The 25,869-nt window shown below is 37.5% G+C and overlaps 1 protein-coding gene across 3 annotated transcripts; it reads left to right on the top strand.

Moving 5' to 3' along the window:
• Positions 1-3,016: 3,016 nt before the first annotated feature.
• On the top strand, positions 3,017-24,520 carry LOC107777517 (proline iminopeptidase-like). 3 transcript variants are annotated; one of them, XM_075252335.1, is made up of 11 exons: positions 3,017-3,226; positions 3,859-4,064; positions 6,623-6,721; positions 6,794-6,904; positions 6,983-7,045; positions 7,179-7,272; positions 7,935-8,032; positions 20,528-20,629; positions 20,832-20,945; positions 22,925-22,999; positions 24,017-24,520. In XM_075252335.1, the coding sequence occupies exons 1-11, from the start codon at positions 3,067-3,069 to the stop codon at positions 24,116-24,118; spliced, it is 1,224 nt and encodes a 407-aa protein (XP_075108436.1). In that variant the 5' UTR covers positions 3,017-3,066; the 3' UTR covers positions 24,119-24,520. The 3 variants fall into 3 exon arrangements, with proteins under 3 accessions (XP_075108436.1, XP_075108437.1, XP_075108438.1); XM_075252336.1 differs by lacking the exon at positions 3,017-3,226 and adding an exon at positions 3,240-3,521; XM_075252337.1 differs by lacking the exon at positions 3,017-3,226 and adding an exon at positions 3,241-3,446.
• The last annotated feature ends 1,349 nt before the right edge of the window (positions 24,521-25,869 follow it).

The following is a 25,869-nucleotide window of genomic DNA, read 5'->3' as shown; positions in this document are numbered from 1 at the left end:
ATGTAACAATAAATAACAACAGAGACTGAGATATGATATGCAAATGATGGATGTGACTGAGTACATAATTGTAATTTAAGCAAATAATTCAACAGTACAAATAATCTCTGTGGGTCTCAATAGAATAAGCATATAGCCTAAATATGATTTCTAACATCGATTGCAGCTCAATTACTCTAACACATAGGGATTTCATGAATAGCAACAAGGTTTGATAACTACACAATACCACGGAAGCAACCGAGTCACAATTACCACGGTGCACGCCCACACGCCCGTCACTTAGCATGCGCGTCACCTCAATACAAATAACATAACACGTATTTCAGGGATTCATACCCTCAGAACCAAGTTTAGATGTGTTACTTACCTCAAACCGCGCAAATCTCTACTTCAACAAGCCCTTGCCTCGTGAATCGGCCTCCGAACGACTTGAATCTAGTCACAAACAACTTAATACAATTAGTACAATCTATATGAATCGATTCCATATGATAAAGCTAAATTCTTTAACCAAAGTAAAAAAGTCAACCCAAAAAGTCATCCTTGAGCCCACGTTTCAGAATCAGACAAAATTTACAAAATCCGAATGCACATTCAATAACGAGTCCAACCATACTAAAATTACTAAATTACGATCTCAACTCGACCTTCAAATCCTCAAATTATAGTCTATGAAGTTTCACAATTTTTTCCTCAATTTCTCCAACCCAAAACACTAATTAAATGATAAAAATAATGATAGATTCATGTACAACAACCAAAACCGAGTTAGAATCACTTATTCTAATCAACTCCTTAAAAATTCCATCAAGAATCGCCCAAATCCGAGGTCTCTAGCTCAAAATATGAAAAATAGGTTCAAACCTCGATTTTGAAATTTAATAATTGCTGCCCAAAGGTCTTTCTTCGCAAACGCGGAAAGTGCCTCGCATTCGTGAAACACAAAATTCAACTGCCCAAAAAATCCTCTTACGCGAACGCGAAGGACCCATTGCAAACGCGATGCTTCACAGTGCTTTGCCTACGCGAACGCGTTCCCTTGACTGCGAACGTGAAGGCTTAAGGCCTGGTGCCCAAGCTTGCCTCATCCTTCTACGCGAACGTGAGCACCTCCTCGCGATCGCGATGCTCAAACTCCCTTCACCTTCGTTAACACGGAGAGCAAACTTCTCTTGCCTCCCAGATACCCTTCGCGAACGCGAGACCTCTCTCGTGAATGCGTATAAGGAAACCAGACACCAGAAAAATCTACAGCTTTACAAGGCCAAACTCAATCCGCAATCAATCCAAAACTCACCCGAGGCCCCCGAGACCCCATCCAAACATACCAACACATCCTAAAACATCATATGAACTTAGTGGAGGCCTCAAATCACATCAAACAACATAAAAACACGAATCGCACCCCAATTCAAGCCTAACGAACTAATGGATTTCCAACTTCTACAATTGATGCCGAAACCTATCAAACCAACTCCGATTGACCTTAAATTTTGCACACAAATCATAAATGACACAACGGACGGACCTATTCCAACTTTCGAAACTAAAATCTGAGCTCGGTAACAATAAAGTCAACTCTCGGTCAAACTTCTCAACTCTCCAAACTTTAACCTTTTCCAACTTTCGCCAATTCAAGCCAAATTCACCTACGGACCTCCAAATCAATATCCGGACATACTCCAAAGTCCAAAATCACCATGCAGAGCGATCAGAACAATCAAAACTCCCTTCCGAGGTCACTTACACACAAGTCAACATCCGTTCAACTCAGGCTTCCAACCTTGGGACTAAGTGTTCCAATTTATTCCGAAACATCTCCGAAACCAAACCAACCATCCCTACAAGTGACATAACAACAAACGAACACAAAATAAGCAATAAATGGGGGAACGAGGCTACAATACTAAAAACGATCAGCTGGGTCGTTACACTTTTGTTGTTAGCCTTATAATAAAATTCTGTTTTGTTGTCATTTATTGCTTTTACTTTCCGTTGTTAGATTATATTAATATTCTGCACATGTTTCTATGTCTAGTAAGTGTCTTGACTTGACCTCGTCACTACTCCACCGAAGTTGGTCTTGATACTTACTAGGTACCGTTATGATGTACTCATACTACACTTCTACACATTTTTGTGCAGATCAGGTACTCCCGTGCCAGACGCTAGTGAGTTGAATCAGATATCACGAAAACTTCAAGGGATACCTGCTTGACGCTCGCAGGCCTCGAAGTCACCTTCTAGTGATCATATGCTACTATTTCTTTTGTTTCCAAACAATATTGTAATAGAGATTCCTAGTGTATTTCAATAGAGCTTAAGACTCCGTACTACCGATTTTGGGGTGTATTACTATTTGGTCATTTTGTCGATGCTATGTCACTTATCCGTTTACGCTTTTAAGTTAATTAAATTTAACTAGTTATTCTTATCATGTGTTAGGCTTACCTAGTATTAGAGACTAGGTGCAATCACGATTCCTAAGGTGGGATTTTGGGGTCATGACATTTATTGATTTTCAGTTAAAGAGTTTTTAATTGGGCAAGTTGGGTAATATGGTTATGAGTCTCGTCAGTTAACACCAAATATAATATTAGGCCGAACCAATAACATATACTTCCTTCGTTTCAATTTATATGAACCTATTTGACCGGATATAGAGTTTGAGAAAAAAAGAGAATGACTTTTGAACTTGGGGGGTAAAATGAGGTACATATTTTTTGTGTGTCAATAAATTATTGCATAAAGGTAAATTGTTTCAAATACGGAAATTGGGTATTACATTGTTTCAAATACGGAAATTGGACATTCTTTTTGGCACGGATTTAAAATGAAATACATTCACATAAATTGATAAATTGAAATGAAAAGAGTAATTTTTGTCATTTTTAAGCATACTATTATATACAATACCTTTTGTCATTTTTGAGCATTTATAATCGTTTAAACTAATTGTTCAACTGATATTAGTATTAATAATAGTAACACATAAGTAAGTTGGAATTAATTGCTGATATCGTCGGTTGTAGCAAAGTGAATGTGATATTCAGGAAATTACCAATGAGGCTAGCAGCAGCACCAGCAACAGCAATTGGGGCTCCCTCGTTATTTCCTCCTAACACTACTACTAGGAGTACTACTTTGGCATATTTGCCGGTCTCTTCTACTTCACCACCCCCAACTACTTACATCTTCTCGCTTTCCATCACCCCCATCTCAGGTTTCTCTCTATTTGTTTGTGTGCAAAAGTGGGTAAATTGTCTACTTTGCTGCTTGATGGACCCTTCAATATCAAAATCTATGTGCCAAGATTTTTGCAGAAACACAATTTTGAGAGTAAAGCTGAGGCTTTTTTCATCTTTAGATGACAACTAAGTGACTGAAATGTGAAAGTAAAGGATAATTATTGGATTGGTATTAGCAATACTTTTTTGTTATAGGTGAATTTTCTGCTTGATGGACCCGTCAAAATCAAATTATTTCTTGCAGAATTATAATCCAGATGTTAAAGTTGGGTGGGTTTTTTTCTTGTTGCCTTTAAATGACAATTGAGGAAAATGATTAGATGGGTATTTTCGTACTTTTTTGTTCCATTTGTGTTTGCTCTGGAATTTGCTCATATCGGTGTCAAAGACAGTGTTTTTTATTTTTTTATCACTTGATTTAACTGTGAAACTACTGGAGAATGACAAGATGAGCATATCATATCTTTCATTCTGTTTGTTTTTCTTTGAATTTTGCTTAAATGAGTGTTTTTAAAATAGGTTTTTTTTTCATATAGTTTTGTCACTTAATCTGCTTTGGTATATCTGAGATGGATCGTGTGTTTCGTGGTTGGTGCTAACTTTGCAGGGAGGAAGAAGTTATTGTTACGAGCTCAGAATCTTGATTGTGAAAGTGAGGAACAATTAATAGTGGATCAAATGGATTTGAAGAAAGAATTTCCTGCATTGAACACGAATCTATACCCTTCTATAGAGCCATATAGTACTGGGTTTTTGAAAGTTTCGGACCTTCATACTATATACTGGGAGCAGTCAGGACATCCTAATGGCCATGTGAGTTTTTTTCCCTATTTTTCTCTTTCCGATTTCTGGGTATGTTGGCATTGGAGCAGAATCAATTCATGCTTCTTGAACAAATCAAACTGATTTTCATGCCAGTGTCGAATAGAAAGATTAAAAGAGAATTGCTGTTAAATATACGTTGGACAATGCTTGTGCAGAACTGATGGATCTTTATTTATTTAAATCTTCCCTTGAAGATAAAGTGAGTTAAGAGCTAAGATGCTCTTTGTCTGTTATTGCTTCACTCAGTTTTTCTTTTTAGTCTGTTCAGTTACGTGGAGGCGTAGTTGTTGGCGTCTATTCTATTACCTTGATGGTTTGATCAATTGCCATAATTGAAACTGTTCTTCAAAAGACATTCACTTTAATGTGAACTAATACTACTCTATGTTTTTGTTTCAGTGTGACATTTTCGTTGCACAAAAGCCCACTTTATATTCTTAGCTATTTTGGGACTAGCTTCTCAAACTTCATAAATCAACTCTAGAAGTCATGATATGCGATTACTTCCGTCTCTTCCTGAAAGTGCTCTATTGTTTCTCTGCTGCCCGATTTATCATGGGAAAAGGGCCAAATTTACCTCTTTACTTTCAAATGTTGTATATATTTAACCTTCGTTACACTATTCGGCCAAATTTACACCTACTGTTATACTATCCGGCCAAAATTTACCCCTATCGTTAGCAAAATTTTAAAAATTACCCCCAACCCTAAAGGCAACCCAAAATCTCCTTAAAATTACCCACAATCTTGTAATCCTTTTGTAGAGCTAGCACCCTCTTGATGTCAATCTAATGAAATTCTTTTACTTGTCAAAATGAATCACATATTTCTTGGTGGATTTAATTTGACTCTATTTTTGATAATTCACACTCTTATTCTTATCTTCCGTCCCTTTTATGACTTAGACAGATATACCAAACTTACCTAAGCAACAACAGCGAAGGAAACCTTAGTAGGCAGAGACTGATAGCACCGAGAGGGTGCTAGCTCTATAGAGGGGTTACAAGATTACAACAACAACAACAACCCAGTATAATCCCACTAGTGGGGTCTGGGGAGGGTAGTGTGTACACAGACCTTACCCTTACCCTGGGGTAGAGAGGCTGTTTCCGCTAGACCCTCGGCTCCCTCCCTCCAAGAACTCCCCACCTTGCTCTTGGGGTGACTCGAATTCACAACCTCTTGGTTGGAAGTGGAGGGTGCTTACCACTAGAGCAACCCACTCTTGTCAGAGGGGTTACAAGATTGTGAGTAATTTTTAGGAGATTGTGGATTGCCTTTAGGGTTGGGGTAAGTTTTAAAAGTTTGCTAACAGTAGGGGTAAATTTGGCCGGATAGTATAATAGTAGGGGTAAATTCGGCTGGATAGTATAGCGAAGGTTAAATGTAATAATTATCCCAAAGTAAAGGGGTAAATTTGACCCTTTTCCCTTGTATCAAACTCAATCATGTTACAATGAAGGACTTTTTTTGGAATACAAGATCTACTTTGGGAAAGGGGACACGGATTTTACTACTTCTAGAAAGGAAAATGGGGCAGATAAGGGGCTTAGAAAAGTTGCTGAAATGAAGAGCTATTTGGTACCTCTAGGAATGTAGTGTGGAATTTTATCAAGTATGGCCCCTTCCATTTTCTGTTCTTTGGTAATTTATCCTTATTTTATTTCTTCTGAAATCCAGGCTTCATTGGATAAACGTTAATTTGGCATCCTGAGTCGGAAAATTAAACAAGTTTGAGTTTTACAACATTTTTGGAAAGATCCAAGTATTCCTAGTACGTGGCCATTTAAAGTTCTAAGTTTGCTTGCCTACATTACCATAACCTTTTGCAAATTGCAAAGGCAGTATCAGATTTCAACTTTACATGTGTTCCACTTTCTCAGAGTAGTCCCAGCTCTCTTTTCCTTACTAGGAGAAATTGTGGAAGGTGAGGGAGCAAGCATATGAAGAGTGCATTTTTGCTTGTGACTCCATAAGTGATTGATCAGTTTCCCTCTTTTTGGTGGACAACATTATTTTATTGGACAGTGATATATATGCCTATTTCAAGGTAGGCCATGTTCTCATGTTCCTACTCTCTGATGTCTTCACATGATGCAGAAGTAGAGTTGTTCTGTCCAATTTTATTAAAGCCATCACTTCGACAATTAAAGCGATGAAGCGATGTAAAGTGAGGGGTCATCGCTTCATGGGTGAAGCCATTCATGCATGATCTCGCAAAGGATTTGACGAGAAACAATCGATTCTTTGATTCTCATCTTTGAGGAGTTGGATTGATATCAGCTTTATTGTACGTTGGATGTTGAAATTAGTTTGAAATTGATTATTATAGTACTAAATTCATAATTGTATGGTACTCTTTTTATTTTCCTAAATTGTGCGCTTCACTTGTCGGTTCACTTCAAGCCCCTAGGACCTTGTTGCTTTTTTATGCTTTTTGGATTTTGAAATAATGGTTCTGTCACTGCCCAAGAAGGTGAAATCTGCTTTTTGCAATGATGTGTTAGTGTATACAGTCATTTCGAAAATTAGTTCCATATTTGCAGCCAGTAGTTTTTCTTCATGGAGGCCCTGGAGGTGGGACTTCACCAAATAACAGGAGGTTCTTTGATCCTGGCTTCTACCGAATCATTCTGTTAGATCAGGTAGATATTCTTATTTAAGTGCTAGTTCATGCACTCTGTGCTTTTTCTAATGAAGACATTGCTATCTTCCAGAGAGGTGCAGGTAAAAGCAAGCCTCATGCTTGCTTGGAGGAGAATACAACATGGGATCTTGTTGGGGATATTGAAAGATTAAGAGAGCACTTAGAGATTCCAGAATGGCAGGTGCAAATAAGCTCTCCATTTGTGACTGCTTGGTGGATGGTACTTCATAAGCCTCTCATAAGCGTGATTTTTGTGCAGGTATTTGGTGGTTCATGGGGAAGCACTCTCGCTCTTGCATACAGCATATCACATCCTGACAAGGTTTAATACATGACTAATTATTCTTTAAGTTCAGGTTTTTTAGAACTTATTAGGGGGAAATGATACATTCTGTTTTCAAAATCATGTTAAATCGATGTTATTGCTAAATATTTTAAATTACCTTTCTGTTAAGGTTACTGGTATCATTCTCAGAGGAATATTTTTGTTGCGGAAGAAAGAAATTGATTGGTTTTATGAGGGTGGAGCTGCTGCAATATTCCCTGATGGTAAGCTTCTGAATATCATGCGTTCATTTGATTGAGTGCATAATGGCCGAGGAAAAATCAACTAACTGTAACCAGTGAGCAGCTGTATCGAGATGTTCTAGAATCTGTAAACTATTTCATCCGAATGCTTGAATGTATTAGTTTTGTTGTGGATGAACCTGAATTATATGTAGGGTATAAATGTACATTAATTTGGCATGGGAGTTCCTATGTGGTTTTTCCATATGAAGATAAGGAACAACTTTTCCATTCACTTGTGGATCTTTGAAAACTCACTTCTAAGCCAAAGTTTTAAGTAGTTCTTTCTAGTCCATGAATGAAATGCATTTTCCAGAGTGTATTTCTAATTTTGTGAACTCGGACAAACTTGTGATAGGTCTATGTGAGTCACTCCTTTTAATGAATCTTTTCAAATTTTAACTAAGTAGTTGTCTTACTAAAGCTTCTTACAAGTACATTGTATTAAGTAGTAATTGCTTACTCAAAACTGGGAAATTGTCAAGTGTCTAGGTCTAATCATCATTAAGGTGTTGTTTTCATTTGGGATGACGTATATAGGTCTGATCATCATTAAGGTGTTGTTTTCATTTGGGATGATGTATAAGGGGACTGAAGATGTAGCTTTGGAAGTTAATGCCTCTTTATTTTGTGATCTGTTGCAGCTTGGGAGCCATTCAGAGATCTGATTCCAGAGAATGAAAGGAAGTGTTTTGTTGAGGCCTACCACAAGAGATTAAATTCCGATGACCTAGAAACACAGGTAAGAAGATGCTGTTTCGTTGTGTACGGCCTCTTTCTTTACCATTCTGGATTTTTGAATATGTTTTAGCAATTCCTCTCATGCACCTGGGAACCTCTAGGTATTTAAAAGTTTCCTGTCTTTTTTAGGTAGACAAAAGAGTTGATAAATAAAAATAAAAATGATGCAACTGTCTTCTCTTTTCCCCGTGGTATCCTTTGATGTTTCACTTTTGCCTATTGGTGAAATACAACATATATATCCCCTTAGATCAGAAACTTTTGAATAAATGGAGGTCTTTTTTTTTTCTGTATAACTTGATTTAATTTTGAATACTCAACAATGGTGGAAGCTCTTTTTGTTCATGTGTTAGTGGCATACGGGTAATGTTATTGAGATAGGAAAGTTTGAAGTATTCATGATACTTACTGCACATAAACCACTATATTCTCTTAACTAAAGAAGTCAAGAAATAAGTTATGCATGCATTAGTAATGGTTTCCCTTGGGAAATGTGTAACCTTTCCAAATTCTCTCCCTAACTATCTTTTCCGATAGCTTTCGTTTCCGGCGATCATTGCTTTTCGATTATCCAGTTTTTAATCTTTATCTTATCCTCTATTCTTTCTTCATCAGTGATTCTCAATCAATTTATTTCTTTCCTTTTTGTTTCTGACTCTACTCTATGTCCTTGATTCTTGTTAAATGAACACTTTTGACTGAGTAACTTAAGCCTACTTTACGGCGACGAGAAAAGTGAAGGTGGCCAGTTAACAAATTAAAATGGTAGAGCTTGCTTTTTCATGTCCTGCAACAAATCTTTTGAAGAGTAGAACTCAGTGATAGTTGGTATGAAATCGTAGAAAGGAGAAAATTTCTTATGAACAGAGTTACTTTTGACAGGTTTAACGTCCTGGGCTTATGCAAATGCATGGAATGGGCAACAGAGGGACTGGGTAACATATGTAGAAGCTGGGATTATCAGATTCAATTCGTATCGTATTTTCCAGAATTTTAACAGGATGGGCAGATTCATCAGAGTCGTGGCAGTGAAAGGCAGCAGTAAAGTATCCATCATAATTCCTGAAATCAGTGAGAATGTTGGGTGGTCTGATTTTGCAGACAAGATCAAGAGATTTGTTTTGGAGAAGGAGAAGGCGAGGTATGAACCACTAAATTCTAAAAGTGGAGAAAGTTTTATTCAGGTAGTACAGATGGAACAATGGCCTAAAGATGAAATCAAAGTGATGAACGATGATTCCTTGGAACCAAACCAGCTTCGGATTGAAACTAGTTCGTTAAGGAGCAGGGTGGATTATCATTGAAAGTGTGTTGGGCTCCCTATGTTATTATCCTTATAAGTTTCCAAGTTGCAGAGAGTTACAAGCTTGGGCAAACAAAAAGTGGAAGATTCCGGCAGGGGTGGTAGTTAAGGAGCTGAATGACGAATACTTCCTTTTTGAATTCCCTTTGAGAGTGGAAGCAAGAGAGAATCAAAATGGGAAAATGGAAGTTTGAAAATCAGGAATTATTCCTGGATTGGTGGTCCCTTATTTTAACTTGTAATCGCAGAAACTCTAAACCTGAAAAGCTTTGGATCAAGTTAATAGGTCTTCCGTCTCACTTATTGTCAGAGAATATCTGCAAAATGGTTGGTGACCGGTATGGAGGCTTTCTGGGTATTGATGAAGAGACAAAAAATAGAAGTCATCTGAGATGGGCGAGGATATGTGTAAAAAACTCTGACACATCTTTTCCGGTAATAGTAGAACTAATTGCAGAGAAACTTATCTTCAAAGTACCTCTATGGGTAGAATCTATTTCTTGGGTGGAGGAAATTGGATGGAAAAGTGAACGAGAAGGTGACCGAAAAAGAGAGGATGATCATCAGAGAGTATCTCAGAACTCTAAGAGTCGCATTAATGAGAGACAGTCGGCGCCCTCAAGTTCCAAGACAACAAAAGTACAACAAACTGAGACGCATTGAGTTTGGGGATGGGACATGCGTCGGTTAAAGGAAAGGATCAGGCGTCCTTTAATAAATCTGGGCTCTCTAATAACTCTAACGCAAACAAGACGGGTAAATATACTGGGTTGAAGGGCACTAATAATCCAAAATAGAAGGCAGGCCCAAAAGAGAGTTTTAATAGGAGAAAGATGGGCCAGAAAGTTCGTTATAGAGTAAAAGTGGTCGACCCATGTATCTAGAAGTCCTCTTTTACTGCTGGAGATCTAGAATTATCCAACTCTTTCGATCCTTTAGCTGTTGAAGTTGAGGCGATAAAAGCGAAGACCTTTTCTTTGGAGGAGAAGGACATGGAAGATATACAACAACAAGAAAACCAAACCAGAGATTTTGGGCAGTTGAAATGGTAAGAAACACAAAGAGGGAAGATGAGAAGAATTGGAGAATCTTCTACCTGAGGAAGATAACCCATGCATGAATGGAGAGGGTGTGGAGAATCCGATGAATAACTATTCCAATAGCGAATAAGAAGATGATTAATTACTGTTTAACTATGAAGAGAGACTAGAAGTTGAAGAAAGACTAGAAGTTGATGAAGCCTAGGATATTTTGATGCTTTCGTGGTATGAGAATCAAGCTGCTGGATATCGAGCAGAAGTTAATTCACTTGCAAGCTTCAGTTTGGGTAAAAAGAAACATGACAAAAATTAGCAAGCAGTTGGGGATAAAGGCATTGGGGAAAAGCTTATGGAGTTACTTATGCGGATTGATAGTGAAAGATCCGAAAACTCTTCTACATCTAGTTCATCGAGTACTGTTTCTCCAAGCAAAAAATGTGAGAGAATTGAAGTTACTGGAGTTTAGGATATGCTTCGAAGGTAATGCAAGTAAAGGGGGTAGAGGCAAGGGAAGGAGAGCATTGCCAGTTGATCAATGAAGTTGAAAATTATATGTTGGAATGTGAGGGGTGTTAACAAGGCGGACAAAAGGGAGTTGGTTAAATTAGTTTTATGTAAATGGAAGGCTGACACACTTCACAGAAACAAAAATGAAAAAGATAAATTTAGATTGTATCAGACAACTTGGGTGGTTCTAGTGGACTGAGTGAGTTGAATTGGAAGCTCAGGGTAGTAGTGGTGGGATTATTATATTCTAGGATAAAAGAAGATGGAACTGTTTGGAGAAAATTATGGGTCAACATTTAGCTACGATCTTGCTAAAAGAAGAAAATTCTAGACATCAACATGCTTTCACTAGAGTTTATGGTCCTTGTGATAGAAAAGAAAGAAAAGGTTTATGGAAGGAACTTGCAGCAATCAACGGAATTATGTCACAACCATGGGCAGTGGGGGGAGATTTTAATGTATTAAGGTTTGAAGAAGAGAAGAGGGGAAGAGCCAAGAATACAACAGCTATGAGAGAGTTATCAAAATTTATACATGAACTATCTTTGATTGATCTTCCATTTCATGGAGGCTCTTATACTTGGTTTAGGGGGAGAAATAGTCAAAGTGCATCCATGATAGATAGTTTTTTTATTATCAGAAGATTGGGATGAACAATTTAAATTCTTGCAATAGAGGGTCCTTCCTAGAACTACTTCAGATCATTGTGCAATCCTATTAGAATGTGGAGACTGCAAAATAGGAAAAAAGTACTTTAAGTTTGAAAATATGTGGTTGGAGCATAAGGGTTTCTTAGAACTAATTGATAATTGGTGGAAATCCTATGATCTCCAAGGTGATCCCGATGTTGTTCTTCCAAAGAAACTTATACTTTTGAAAGGTGATTTTAAAAAAGGGACTAAAGAGGTTTTTGATAAGCCGGAGGACAAGAAGAGTAGGGCCTTGGCCAGGCCGGAAGAAATTGATCATGGTATGGTATTTAATCAGGATTAAGAACATTTAGACTCTGAAAGAAACTCTATCATGATGGAGACGGAGGAGTGGCAAAAGTTGAGGAGATCTCATGGAGACAAAAGTCCAGATGCATTTGGCTTGAGCAGGGGCATAGAAACACAATTTTTTCATAGGCAAGCCAATGCCCATAAGAGATTCAATTGTATTGACAAGATAGAAATTAATGGAGAGTTGGTGGATGATAACATAATCAAAATACATATTTAGGATTTCTATGAGAAGTTGTTTAATGAAACTGAAGACTGGAGGCCAAGTTGGGAAGACGATAATTTGATGACACTTTCTGATGAGGACAAGGAATGGCTGCAGAGATCTTTCTCCATGGAAGAGTTCGAAAATGTTATTAAATCATTCAGAAGTGATAAGGCACCAGGACCTGATGGTTTCAACCTTTATTTTTTCCAAAAATGCTGGAATACAGTTATGGATGATGTGTGGCAAACTGTGGAGGCGTTTTATAAAAAAGGTTCCTTTGTCAGGAGTATGAATTCTACTTTCATTGCATTGATCCCCAAGAAAAAAGAGCTGCAGATGCGAAAAATTTCAAACCTATAAGTTTGTTGGGAAGTGTTTATTAGATCATTGCAAAGTTGCTGGCAGAAAGACTTAAAGTAGCAATTGATAAAGTAGTATACTATCAGATAGTCAGAATGTATTTATCAAGGGTAGACAAATAATTGATGCTGCTACGGTTGCCAATGAGAGGTTTGGCAATCTGTTGAGGATGAAGAAAAGAGGTGTTGCTTACAAACTGGATCTTGAGAAAGCTTATGATCATGTGAATTGGTCTTGTCTGCTAAGTATTCTAAAGCAAATGAATTTTGGTGACAGATGGATTGAGTGGTGACGAGTGTCTGGCGTGTATATAATTTAAACTCGTACTCTGTCAAATACAACAACAACCCAGTATAATCTCACAAGTGGGGTCTGGGGAGGGTAGGGTGTACGCAGACCTTACCCCTACCCCAGGGAGGTACTATGTCAAATAATAGTATAGAAAGATGTCGAACTCACAGAGATTGGTATATCTATTCTAGAGACGTTTCTTGTTTTAATTACTATTTGAGAAAATCAGAAAGAGTTGAGTTGTGAATTAACTAACAAAAAATGCATGAATAGAGCAATAGAAAATATTTTGTTTTTCACAAATATAATAAAAAGGTGTTGGGATCATAACTTCACTTTAATATTTCTATTATATAATAGATAAAATTATCCTTCAATTTCTATTTCTCACAAATGTATAAATGCCTCTCACGATTACATTTATATATTATTACTTAAGTTGAGCAATTAATTGCACTCCTCTCGGTTATACAAATTAATCGTCAAAATAGTAATATTAAAAGAGCCAGGAAATATATGCTTAAACTGAAACACACTCTTTTTACTAAGTCCCTTTCGGTTACCTTACTTGTTACAACTGATTTTTACACTATTCGCCTCTCTCGACTACAAATAAGTGTAGAATCAATTTTAACATATAAGAGCTAGATGTCACTAAATAAAAGTTAACATCTATCAATACCAAAATTAACTGTATTACTTCTTCCACCTCTTTCGATTACAGAATTAGTAATAAGTTAATATGTAGTACGAAATAGATAGATTTTAACAAATTAAATAACACCTAACTATAAAGCAGATAAAATTTAAATAAAAAGCTCCAGCTCAAGCATGTGAAATTGAGGAATAATCTACTATTATATTAAAATATTAAGATCCGTCATTCTCCCAACACAAGAAGAGTTACTCCATACTGGAGTTAGTACTAGCAACAGAAATATTCTTGCCCATTAAATAAGAAAATAGAAAAAAATATTCAAGAAAAATAATTCCCACTATTTAATTAAAAATGGGAACTAGAGTAATTTCCTACACTGAATAACTGAAGACGAAGAAGAAAGAAAATGACTTATGAAGATAGAGAAATTATCTATGCTCCTTTCCTCCCCTCGAAGTTGCTCAATGTGACGCTATTTATAGAGCTTCCGTAGTACCATATACACTGAATTGTCACACTTCTTATTTTCCAAGTTGGCCACTTGCCTGTTGTTGTGAATTTGTCAGAAAACTTTCTTTATCCAATTTGTCAAGTTGCCACTCCGATTGTTTTGAACTTGTGTGCTAGTAAAATTTATTCTGACAACTTTGTCTTTCAAAATTCTCATTAGCAAATGCCCACTTGCTCTAAAGTAGCGTGGCTTGGTCTCCAGCTTTTTCTTCTTCTTTCTTTCTCTTTCTTTTCATTTTGTTTGTCATGGATCTTGATTTGTATAATGCAAAAATAGGTTCTTTTTTTCTTGTCACATGTCTCCTTAATTGTCAAGCTGCTGAATTTTTAAATAAAATATGATCTTTCCTGCAAAGAAATTATTAATATTAGTATTAAAAATTAAATATTAACTTAATTATGTATGATATTTTTCTTTTATCAAGTGGATCAAGTACTGTATATTGTATTAATAAATGGAAATCCCCAGGATTGTTTTAGATCTCAAAGGAGTTTGAGACAAGGGGACCCTCTGTCCCCATATTGTTTACTCTAGTGATGGAAGTTCTTAGTAGGATGTTAATGAAGGTGGAGAAGTTGGGATGGATTAAAGGAATGCACTTTGGCAGAACTGGTGATAATAGAGTCATATTTTCTCATATCATATGTGCTGATGACACCCTCCTTTTGTATGAAGCAGAGAAAGAGCAAATACTATACCTCAAAGGAGTTCTGCTAATTTCTGAAGTAGTCACTGGATTAAGAACTAATATGGCCAAAAGTAGCATATTTAGCATTGATGCTGATAACACAGTTGAGGAGCTGGCTGCTATTTTGGGTTGTAAGGTTGAGAAATTTCCAACAATATATCTTGGGCTTCCTCCGAAGAAAAATGATCAGAATATTTGGCAATGGGTCTTGGATAGATGTGCTAATAAGTTGGTTCTCTCGAAGAAACAATATTTTATCTATGGGAGGCAGACTTACATTAATAAGAAGTGTGTTAGATGGAATGCCAACCTACCTGGTGTCCCTTTTTGCTATGCCCGCTGCAATCGAGAAAAAGATGAATACCATGAGAAATAAGTTTCTATGGGATGACAATGCTACTAAAAAGAAAATGCATTTAGTCAAATGGCAAGTGGTGTTGAACGATAAATAAGGGGGTGGCTTGGGTATAAGAACTCTGAAAGTTCACAATAAGAGCTTGCTTTTCAAATGGTTATGGAGATACACGCATGACGGGGATTATGTATGGAAGAAGCTGATCAATGCTATTTATGGTAACAAGATTGAGTGGAGACCTTCCTCTTTACACTTGAATGCAAAAGGAGGCATCTGTAAGTGTATTAGTAAACTTTGGGAAGAATTTTTGAAATTTACTAAATTGGAAGTTGGGAATGGACAAAGAATTAAATTTTGGATAGATTTATGGATAGGGGAAGAATGCTTGAAATTTAAGTATCCTATTCTATTCAGTTACTCTGTTAATAAGGATGGTATGATTGGTGATTTTCACACAGAGGCAGGATGGCAGGTGGAGCTCAAAGAAACTTGAACGACCGGGAGGTAGATGATTATTGTCTTTTACTTCAGTAGCTTGACTCAGTCTCAATTAATCATAGTAAGGTGGATGCACTGATCTGGGCAGTCAGAAGCTGTTATAATATGCTGATTAAGAAGTTAAGTCACAGGGTTAACAATTGGCCTTGGAAGATGATTTGGAAGACAAACGCTCCGGTCAAGGTGGCATGCTTTGGCTGGATAGCAACCTGGGAAGCATGTTTGACACAAGATATTTTGCAAAAAAGGGGTTTTAATCTAAGTAATAGATGCTATCTGTGTGAAGGAGTTCAAGAATCAGTGAATCATATTCTTCTCCATTGTAGAATTGCTAGACAATGCTGGGATTTATTCTTAAACATTTGTGGTATCTCTCAGGTAATGCCACAGACTGTTAGGAGTTTGTTGGAAGAGGGCAAAATCAAAGAGTACCTAGAAGACTGAAGCAAATGTGGAAAACCATTCCAATGTGCATATTCTGGACTTTATGGCTGGAAAGGAACTGTGCTTGTTTTGAAGGACACAAGGATCACATTTTTAGAATTAGAAACAAATATATTAACAACTTGTTTTATTGGTGTAAAAGCAGTGTACCAATGGAACAACAATAGTTTATTGATTTTCTGGATTTACTAGGAGGCCCGCACGAGATGGTTGTTTTTGGGGTGCTCTTTGTAACTTTTTGTACCATCTTGGTACCTTATTAATGAAACTTTTACCTGTTACCTTATTAATGAAACTTTTACCTGTTGATTATTATGATTCAAGGAGATTTGATTTGATTTGATAGCTAGATTTATTGTATAGATCTATTTTATTTCCTTAATTAACATTAGGAGCTTTGTATAAATTTTCTTGCTCATGGGATGTAAACACACACACAAATACAAGAAGCCTTTTCTTTTCTTCTCAAAATCTACATGGTATCAGAGCAAGCTGAGGTCCTAGGTTCGAGTCTCACTGCCACCCAATATCAAAAAGAATTTCCACGTGCTTGACTCATCAAGTCCGCACGTGCACAACATAATTAAGTAAATAAAAATGTGTTCTCTCTAACAGCTTAAGCTTTTAAATGAGATGGTCACACATTTCAATGTGGTATCAGAGCCATTGCTGCCTTTTTGAGGTAAGTGATCTCCCTCGCATCACTAGGGTTTCGTTTTTATTAAAGAGGTCGGGTTTTCTCTCTCATGGTGGCTGTGTGCAATACAAACTTCTTCTGGTTCCGTCGAGATAGATTTGGTTTCCGGCGAGGCAGATTATTTTTAGCAATTTTCTTCAGATTTCCTTCTGATTGGGCAAAAAATATGGAGACATTCAAAGAGACGGTTTATGGAGAAATCTTGTCTTCGGATGAAATTCAACTTCTCCGTCGCCTCCTAGCCAAACTTGACTCCGCTAATGTTGCCACATCCAATTATGTGCAATCAGGTACTGCCTTTGCTTCTCACCTTAATTCTTGGATTGTTGATTCTGGTGCAAATAGACACATGACAGGCTCTTCTAAAGGCATTCAAAACTATTCTCCGTGTCTCAAAGGAGGTAATGTTAAAATAACTAATGGTTCTTTAACACCTATCTCTAGAACAAGTTTTGTCGTTTGTATTCCTAATATTAAACTATCATCCGTGCTCCATGTCCCTAAGTTCCCTGTCAATCTTTTATCTGTTAGTGCCATCACCAAAGCTCTAAACTGTAAAATCTAGTTCTTTCCCGATCATTGTATTTTTGAGGATCTTCAAACAGGAAAAAAGATTGGCAGTGGTAGATTGCATGATGACTTGTATATATTAGATGGAATTCAAAACTCTGATCAAGCCTTTTTTGGGGAAAGTAAGGATGTCAACCAACAAATAATACAACTGCATAGACGGTTAGGACACGTATCATTCTTTGTTTTGAAGAAGTTATATCCCGATTTGTTTTCAAGGACTCGATTTGAATCTTTGTTCTGTGGTGCGTGTGAATATGCCAAGCATACTAGAAACTCTTATTTTGTGAGTGATAATAGAAACACAACTACGTTTATAACTATTCATTATGATATATGGGGTCCTACCTAAACTGTTTCTTTGTCTGGTAGTCGACGGTTTACTACTTTCATTGATTGTTGCACTAGGATGACTTGGGTATATTTCTTAAAGGCCAAAAGTGAAGTTTTCTCTTGTTTTCAGTCATTTCGTAAGATGATTTGTACTCAGTTTGATGCCAAAATAAAAATCTTGAGAACTGATGACAGCGAATACATGGATAATTATTTGGAGTTCAATGGGATAGTCCATCAGACTAGTTGTCCTTATACTAGTGCACAAAATGGGGTCGCGGAAAGAAAAAATAGGCATATGTTAGAAGTAGCAGGATCTCTTATGTTCACCATGTATCTACCAAAACCTTACTGGGGATGCTATTCTAGCGGCTGCCTATCTTATCAACATAATGCCACTTAAACCCCTCAATTTTCAAAGTCTTCTAGAAGCTTTAAAGGGTAAGAATGAATATACTGTTCTTCCAAAGGTGATAGGGTGTGTTTGCTTTGTCCACACTAGTAATTCTGGGAAACTTGATCCTAGAGTTATAAAGTGTGTTTTCATTGGGTATCCTTCGACACAGAAATGTTATAAATGTTATCATCCTCCCTTTAGGAGATCTTTTGTTAGCATGGATGTTACTTTTCGAGAATCTGATCCCTATTTCAGTATTACCTCATCACCTCTTTCGGGGGAGAGCATTAAGGAGGAATAAGTGATTCTACCTAGTTCCGTTACTAGAGCTCTTGATGACATTGTCATAGGGAAAAGTGAAATTGGAGAAAGAATTCAGGGGGAGACTATTGGGCGTTTGGATAGGCCTGATTTGAAAACTTACTCAAGGAGAAATAGAGCAGAGGAAGCCATCATGCAATCTACCGAAACTGAACCTTCTTTTGCTGGTGAGTTATCTTGATTTTCTACTGCGTTAGATGTGCCTATTGCTCAGAGAAAAGGAGAAAAGGAGCCAGATCTTGCACCACCAAACACCCTTTATCTAATTTTGTCTCCTATGATTCTTTGTCTCTCTCCTATGGAGCCTTTGCCTTGTCTATTTCTTCTGTGTCTATTTCCAAGAATTGGGGGGAAGCTTTTGCAGATCCTACATGGAAGCAAGCTATGATTGAAAAAATGAAGGCCTTGTCAAAAAATGAGACTTGGGAACTTATCACTTCACCACCAGACAAAGAAGTTGGATGGCTGCAAATGAGTCTTCACTGTGAAGCACAAAGTTGATGGCTCAATTGAAAGATTCAAAGTAAGATTGGTGGCTGAGGGATTCACTCAGACTTATGGAGTGGATTATCAAGAGACATTTACCCCTGTTGCTAAGATAAACACTATTAGAATTCTTTTATCTTGTGTAGTTAATCTTGATTGGAATTTGCAACAGTTTGATGTGAAGAATGCAATTCTTCATGGAGACTTAGAAGAAGAGGTGTATACGGAGATTCCTCTTGGATTTGATACTGCACAGAATCAAGGAAAGATATGCAGATTGAAGAAAGCCTTGTACGGACTGAAACAATCCCTCAGAGCTTAGATTGACAAATTCAACAAAGCAATGTTCTCAGGGTTACCAACAAAGCAATGTTGATCACACCCTCTTCATAAGACATCAAACGGGTAACTCACTCTTGTCATAGTTTATGTTGATGACATAGTAATGACATGAGATGACAAAGAGGAGATAACCCGATTGAAGAAGTTGTTGGCACATGAATTTGAGATCAAGGATCTAGGAAATTGCAAAAATTCTTGAGAATTGAGGTTGCTAGATCCAAAAGAGGAATCTTTATTTCTCAAAGGAAGTATATTCTGGATCTCTCGAAAGAAACTGGTATGACAGGTTGCTGACCCGCATAATCGCCCATTGAAAGCAATCACAAGTTACAAAGGGGAGTTGGAGAGTCGGTTGATAAGGAGAGATATCAGAAGTTGGTTGGAAGACTCATTTATCTCTCCCACACTAGGCCAGACATAGCCTATTCAGTTAGCCTGGTGAGTCAGTTCATGCATGATCCCCGATATCCGCATATGCGATCTGTCTTTCACATTTTGCGGTATCTGAAGTCTGCTCCAGGGAAAGGTCTACTTTTCTCCGAACATGATCACCTCCAAATAGAAGCCTTTACAGACGCAGATTGGGTTGGATCTCTAGATGACAGAAGATCTACATCCGGTTATTGTACGTTCGTGGGAGGAAACTTGGTTACTTATAGAAACAAGAAGCAAAGTGTAGTTGCTAGATAAGTGCGGAGGCAGAATATAGAGAGCTATGGCCCTGGGTGTTTGCGAACTGCTTTGGCTACAAAAGCTACTAGAGGAAAATTGAGACTGTCTGAAAAAGGAAAACTTCCCTTGTAATGTGACAATAAGGCTGCCATCAGTATAGCTTATAATCCAGTCCAGCATGACTGAACAAAGCATGTGGAAATTGATCGACACTCATCAAAGAAAAAGTTACAACTGGTGTCTTGAGTTTGTTTCAGGTGCCATCGGAAAAACAACTAGTTGATGTGTTTACCAAAGGTCTCAACAAGCGAGCTTTCCATACTTTGAGTTGCAAGTTGGGCATGTGCGACATCTTTGCACCGACTTGATGGGTAGTGTTGATTATATTTAGGAGATTTGATTTGATTTGATAGCTGGATTGATTGTATAGATTTATTTTATTTCCTTAATTAGCATTAGGAGCTTTATATAAATTCCCTTGCTCATGGGATGTAAACACACACAGAAATACAAGAAGCCTTTTCTTCTTCTCAAAATCTACATTACCTTATCAAAAAAAACTAAAGAAGTCAAGACTCTGGTTTTTCAGTTTGTCATGAAAAGATATAAGAGAAAAATTGGAAGCACAAAGGATTTGAATACGTTTGGCAGCAAAGATGATATGACATACCAATTTTTGTCTGCAGACATTGTAAACGGCAGTTTCTCATCCTATTGCCTCCACAACATGACATCAACTGCACATAATTCTAGATCACTATTAAAGACTGTAAACATACTAGTTTGCTCGTCTCAAGTTCTTAATTTGTTTTAGTATGCAGCAGCTAGGGCATGGACTAAATGGGAAATGATGACTGCTCATCTTCTCCCAAATGAAGAGAACATAAAGAGAGGAGATGCTGATGATTTCTCCTTGGTGAGTACGTTTATGAAGTGTATGCGGTATTCCGTTGACCTTCCCGTTGAAGCATTGTTCTTTTGCATCTATATTCTTAAACTCTGGCTACTCTGAACTTGAAATTATGATATTCTAGAATATTCAATGTGAACAATTATTTTCAATCACAGAGATTATTATCATTCTTTATTATAATATCAATATATCATGTGTTGTTCAGGCATTTGCAAGGATTGAGAACCACTACTTTATCAATAAGGGCTTCTTTTCTTCGGATTCTTTCCTTCTAGATAATGTTGAAAAGATAAAGCATATCAAGACAACAATTGTTCAGGTAAATTCTGCTTTCATTTCTACCTTCTGCTTTGCATTGCTTTCTCAAAGTTCAAAACTCCCATGTTATGTGAAGGCCAATCTGGAAACACAAAACATCCAGAAGATTTACTTTCTTTCCATATTTGGATGAGATTTTCCATGGAAAAAACGATATTGGGAAAGAACTGTGAGTGAAGGACATACATACAGGATGTAGTGCTAGCCGGTAGGGGATCAATGGTTGCCAGTGTTGTTAATTCTAGTTGTTGGTGACTGCCTTCTTGAATGGGACACAGGGATGTTTACTTTTCTCCCAGTGATGCTTTTGGATACTTTTGAGACCTGAATTTTCCGAATAAATTTCGAAGGAAATTTCTTGGTCTGGTGTCTTTATTTTTGCATTCATGGCTTCATGTGCTCCGAAATAATTGTGCTATTATGGTTCCATGGGAGTGTTCATAACTGAGGAGACACCATATATCAACAATCAATTTTGCATCCATTCTTAACCCACTCAAGTCCTCGGCATGCCTTTACTGGCAATTAGAAATTTTGGTCTCCGCTACCATCATAAATACTCAAGTGTTTATCCACTGTCTTTTTCTTTTTAGTGGTTGCCCATTTGTTGATTTCCAGTGCAATTGTTGTTTTGGCAGTTGCCACAAATCAAGCAAACTCCTAAGAGGGCTTATCGGATTTTATGGCCCTACAGGATCCTGCTGGGTTACTTGCATGAAAAAAATCCTTTTTCCAGGACTATGTGCTGCGAAAAAAAGAAGAAGAAGAAGAGATATTCCTGTGCTTCATATCATAAGTCTGTTTCTTGACTGTTGAACACCTATAAAGATCTCATACTTGAAAGCTGTAACAAAATTAGCTTGAGGTATATTATGCCGCTCTCTATTAACTGACTGTGCCATCTCCAAGTGGGTATAATAGCTCTATGAATCTACCTGTGAGGTGTTTTAACTGGACTCTTTCTATTACTCTCACGGTTAGAATTGTTATGGACAATTAACAGCTTGCAGCTCCTCGAGTGACCACTTTTTCCGCTACCTGCTATTGAGTATCACAGCCTAAGCGATTCAATTAACATAGTGGCTGCAGTTGTACCAATGAGATCCGGAGCTAGCCCCTGTAGTTGTCGGATACACCTAAAGTACCATTATGACTACCATCCACCAGCATTAACTTTATTCCTTAAGAATGGGTGTTTCGAACCACAAAATCACCGCCTTAAATTTGTTCATTAGTCGTCCGTCTAATGCATGATGACTTAGTTACTGAAATCTGCTATTGCTTACTACTGAACATTATTGCTGTGATTGCAAAATATGATTGGTTCCTGCGTTGATTGGGGAAAAGTGGGATGGAATGGGAATTTATGTATTTGTAACGAGGATCAGGATGGTGAGTAGCTCTGTGATATGAAGACAATGCCAACAGCGGCAAGAAGTACAAGAGTGTGATAGAAATGAGATTGCTGGATGAAATATTGGATGAGGTTTTTCTTTCAACAGATTTCTGGAGTTTAGCTATGTGATTTTATATTTATTGCGATTTTATTTTCTTTGAAAGTATATTTTCCATTGCCATATTTTTCCTATAACTTGCCAATACAGTTTAAATAATGATACGAGTAAAGAGCTGGCCGAGTTTCGAATGTATGTTGCCAAAATGGGAGTGCATTAATTTTCCATAGTGCTTCTTGATGTAATCATGTGAGTTTACCTAAAACATCCACTTAGTGTAGTTGACAACTGTATGGTCCACCAGATATTGGCTTAAATTAATCATTGAACATGCATATTTAAGTTGTCAGATGTCACTATGTTTGACTGTTTTCCTGTCATTATGTATTGTCAATCTAAGATGTATATATGTGTCCCTTTAAAACCCTACACTAAACATGAATCTTATATATTCTGCATGCATCTGAGGTGAATTGTATTCCTGGACAATCTGAAAGCAAGAAATTTTTTCTTAATGCACTTTCAGGGAAGATATGACGTTTGCTGTCCAATGATGTCAGCATGGGATCTTCATAAAGCTTGGCTGGAGGCAGAGTTCATAGTAAGTAATATGTGATTTGCTAAGTTAAGTAGTTGCGGAAATTCAACATATGGGAAGGGGGTTATGAATCACATCTTACATTCTCGTCTTCTCAAGTTGATCATACCTAAGCTGCTCCATCTGTTTCTCAATTTGTCTCTTTTTTGGGCTATTACGCCTTGAATGATAGTTTGCTTTCGTACTTGAATGTTTTGTATGAAAGTACATTTGTCTAGATATTCTTTAGGAAATTTATCCGAGTGCTCATCTTTAGTCTTATAGACTTGAAATATATATATTCAGATGCATAGTTTCCGGTGCAATGTCTTAAAGTTGCACCCTTGGGTGTCTAACTTAAATAAAAGAGGGCCTTCCACCATTTGATATGGAGAGAGTAGGGACAAAGAAATGCCTACAGCTAATCTGGAGGGAAGAGTAGTTCTTTTAATTTTTTTTTTTTTTTTTCTTAAAAGGAACTGGAGGGAAGAGATCTTGAGACAAAAAAACCAAAGGTAGTGTTAAACTGGCGATTGGGACCAGAAATAGCGAAGGGACCCCCCCCCCCCCCCGAGTACAAACATGGTAGATTTACCAATAGTCATTGATTTGAGATTTCTATGAAGAGTTTGTGGGAAATGAAAACTCACTAAAATCAAGATATGTAATGAGCTGACACAATGGTTTGAATCCTCCAACCCAACACGATATTTACCCAGGAAAAATAATAGCTGAAGAAACAAGGCCGCCTTTACCCAAGAAACGTCTTCTTTACCACAGGAAAACTAAATTGAAAAAAAGAGGAAGAAGTTTTGTACTCTTCGCAAATGAGCTAATGTTTTACTTAAATTTGTGTACATGCTCTTTTTTTGGGGGGGTTTGGGGGGGGGGGGGGGGTCCGGTAGGGGGGGGATGTCGTGTACATTAGGGGTTTGTGGTTACATTTTCTTTTTATGTGTAATTGACATAAGAATCTCGATTGTTGATCTATGTAGACTTCTAAGTTATTGGTAACTGACAGTTTCTGCTGTGTAATAATAGGTCGTCCCGGATGCAGGTCACTCTGCAAATGAACCAGGAATTGCAGCAGAACTTGTTGCAGCTAATGAAAAACTGAAAAACATCCTTAAAGGAGTTTGTTGAGTTCGAAGTGCCGCAAATAATCGAGAATTTACAGATCTTTGCTCCTTTGAAGCGTTGGATATTGGCATTTGATGTTTGTGGGAGGATGAATAATGATCTGTGTGTTTAGTGTTTTAGATCCTTGTATTCCAGTATTCTAGCTTTACGTTTCTTAGGAGCACCACACTGTGTGGATGAAAACAATGCCATGAGTTTTCTCCCTTTTTATGTACGACTATGGCACGAGGCTAATTGGAAGAAGTTATTTGTGATTTACATGTATGAATTGTAGGTGCAGCTAAAGTCTTGCACAAGAGGGTATTATGATTCATTGTATTAAGATTACATTTCCTTGTAATTTTCATTTCGCACTTGAAATTACAACAGTCACAACTGAAGTTAGTTAGAGTAGTTAGAATCAGGCACGTGAGGGGCACATGCTTCCCAACTTTCCCTCCCCAGATTCCCTCGCCTATATCAGGTAGAATTAACCTTAATCCTCTCTCTCTCTCTCTCTCTCTCTCTCTCTCTCTCTCTCTCTCTCTCTCTCTCTCTCTCTCTCTCTCTCTCTCTCTATATATATATATATATATATATATATATATATATATATATATATATATATAATTCTTTCCCAGTTATTCGAGTGATTGTTCAAGAGCAATTCTTCCAAATTTGCTCTTTAGGTCTCTCGATTCAATCTTCGATTTTGGAGATCGTATCATTGGTATCAGAGCTTTCCTTTCCTTGGATCCGTGAGTGGAAATGGGTGAATTCAGGAATTACGCAGGGATCTCGATGGACTTCGTGGGTCCTTCGATGGCATTAGTGGTAGTATGGAGGAGTTGAGGAAGACTGTCGATGAGAAATTGGCAGCGTCTATGGAGGAATTCAAGAGGATCTGACTGGCAACTATTGGTAATTAGAGACCAACAGACGAAGTTGTTCCTAATCGACCTAGGCAAGAGGAGTTGAAGATGAAGAAGCTGCTCCTGAAGTTACCAGCGCTCGAAGGGATGATGGATATCAACTGCCTATAAGAGGGCATCAACTGAATTTCCTAGGTTTGATGGAGTAGACTTGCATGATTGGTTGTATCAATGTGAGTAGTACTTTGAAGTAACTGAAACTCCAGCAACCTCAAGCAACCTCAAGACTCAAGATGGCTTCTTGCCGGCTTGAAGGTAAGGCTCTTCAATGGCATCAAGGTATATGTGAGTAGTCTATATTCTAAGTTTGGATCTGAACATTTTAATGATCCAATGGGGGACTTGAAGGTTCTGAAACAAACTTCCACTATGTAGTATTTCATAGATGTGTTTGATGAATTGCTAACTCGAGTAGAGTTGAGTGAGGAGTATATTGTTAGTTGTTTCTTGAGGAGTCTTAAAAAGGAAATTGGACTACCAGTGAAAATGTTTGCTCCCAGATCCTTACAAAAAACCATCGGCCTTACAAAAATTCAGGAAGAAACATTACTTCTCCAAAAAGAAACTCTGAGAACCACCCCAATTCTTTCACAACCTAGATTTGTCCACAGATTCCCAAATAATCCTCATAACAGTAACCAAACTTACCCACTCTATCCTAAATCCAGCCAAAACATCCAAAGACCCCAGAACTCTCAAGCTGGAACCAGCAAAACCATATATAAAAATCCCAAATTTCTGAGTCCTGCAGTGATGGAGGAAAAGATAGCTAAGGGCCTTTGCTTCCATTGTGATGAGAAGTACACACCTGGACATGTGCGCTTTAAGAGGAGGCAATTATTT

This window comes from Nicotiana tabacum, chromosome 4 (assembly GCF_000715075.1).
Source record: "Nicotiana tabacum cultivar K326 chromosome 4, ASM71507v2, whole genome shotgun sequence".
Classification (NCBI taxonomy): Eukaryota; Viridiplantae; Streptophyta; class Magnoliopsida; order Solanales; family Solanaceae; genus Nicotiana; species Nicotiana tabacum.
This window is presented reverse-complemented; position numbering and strand designations above follow the sequence as displayed.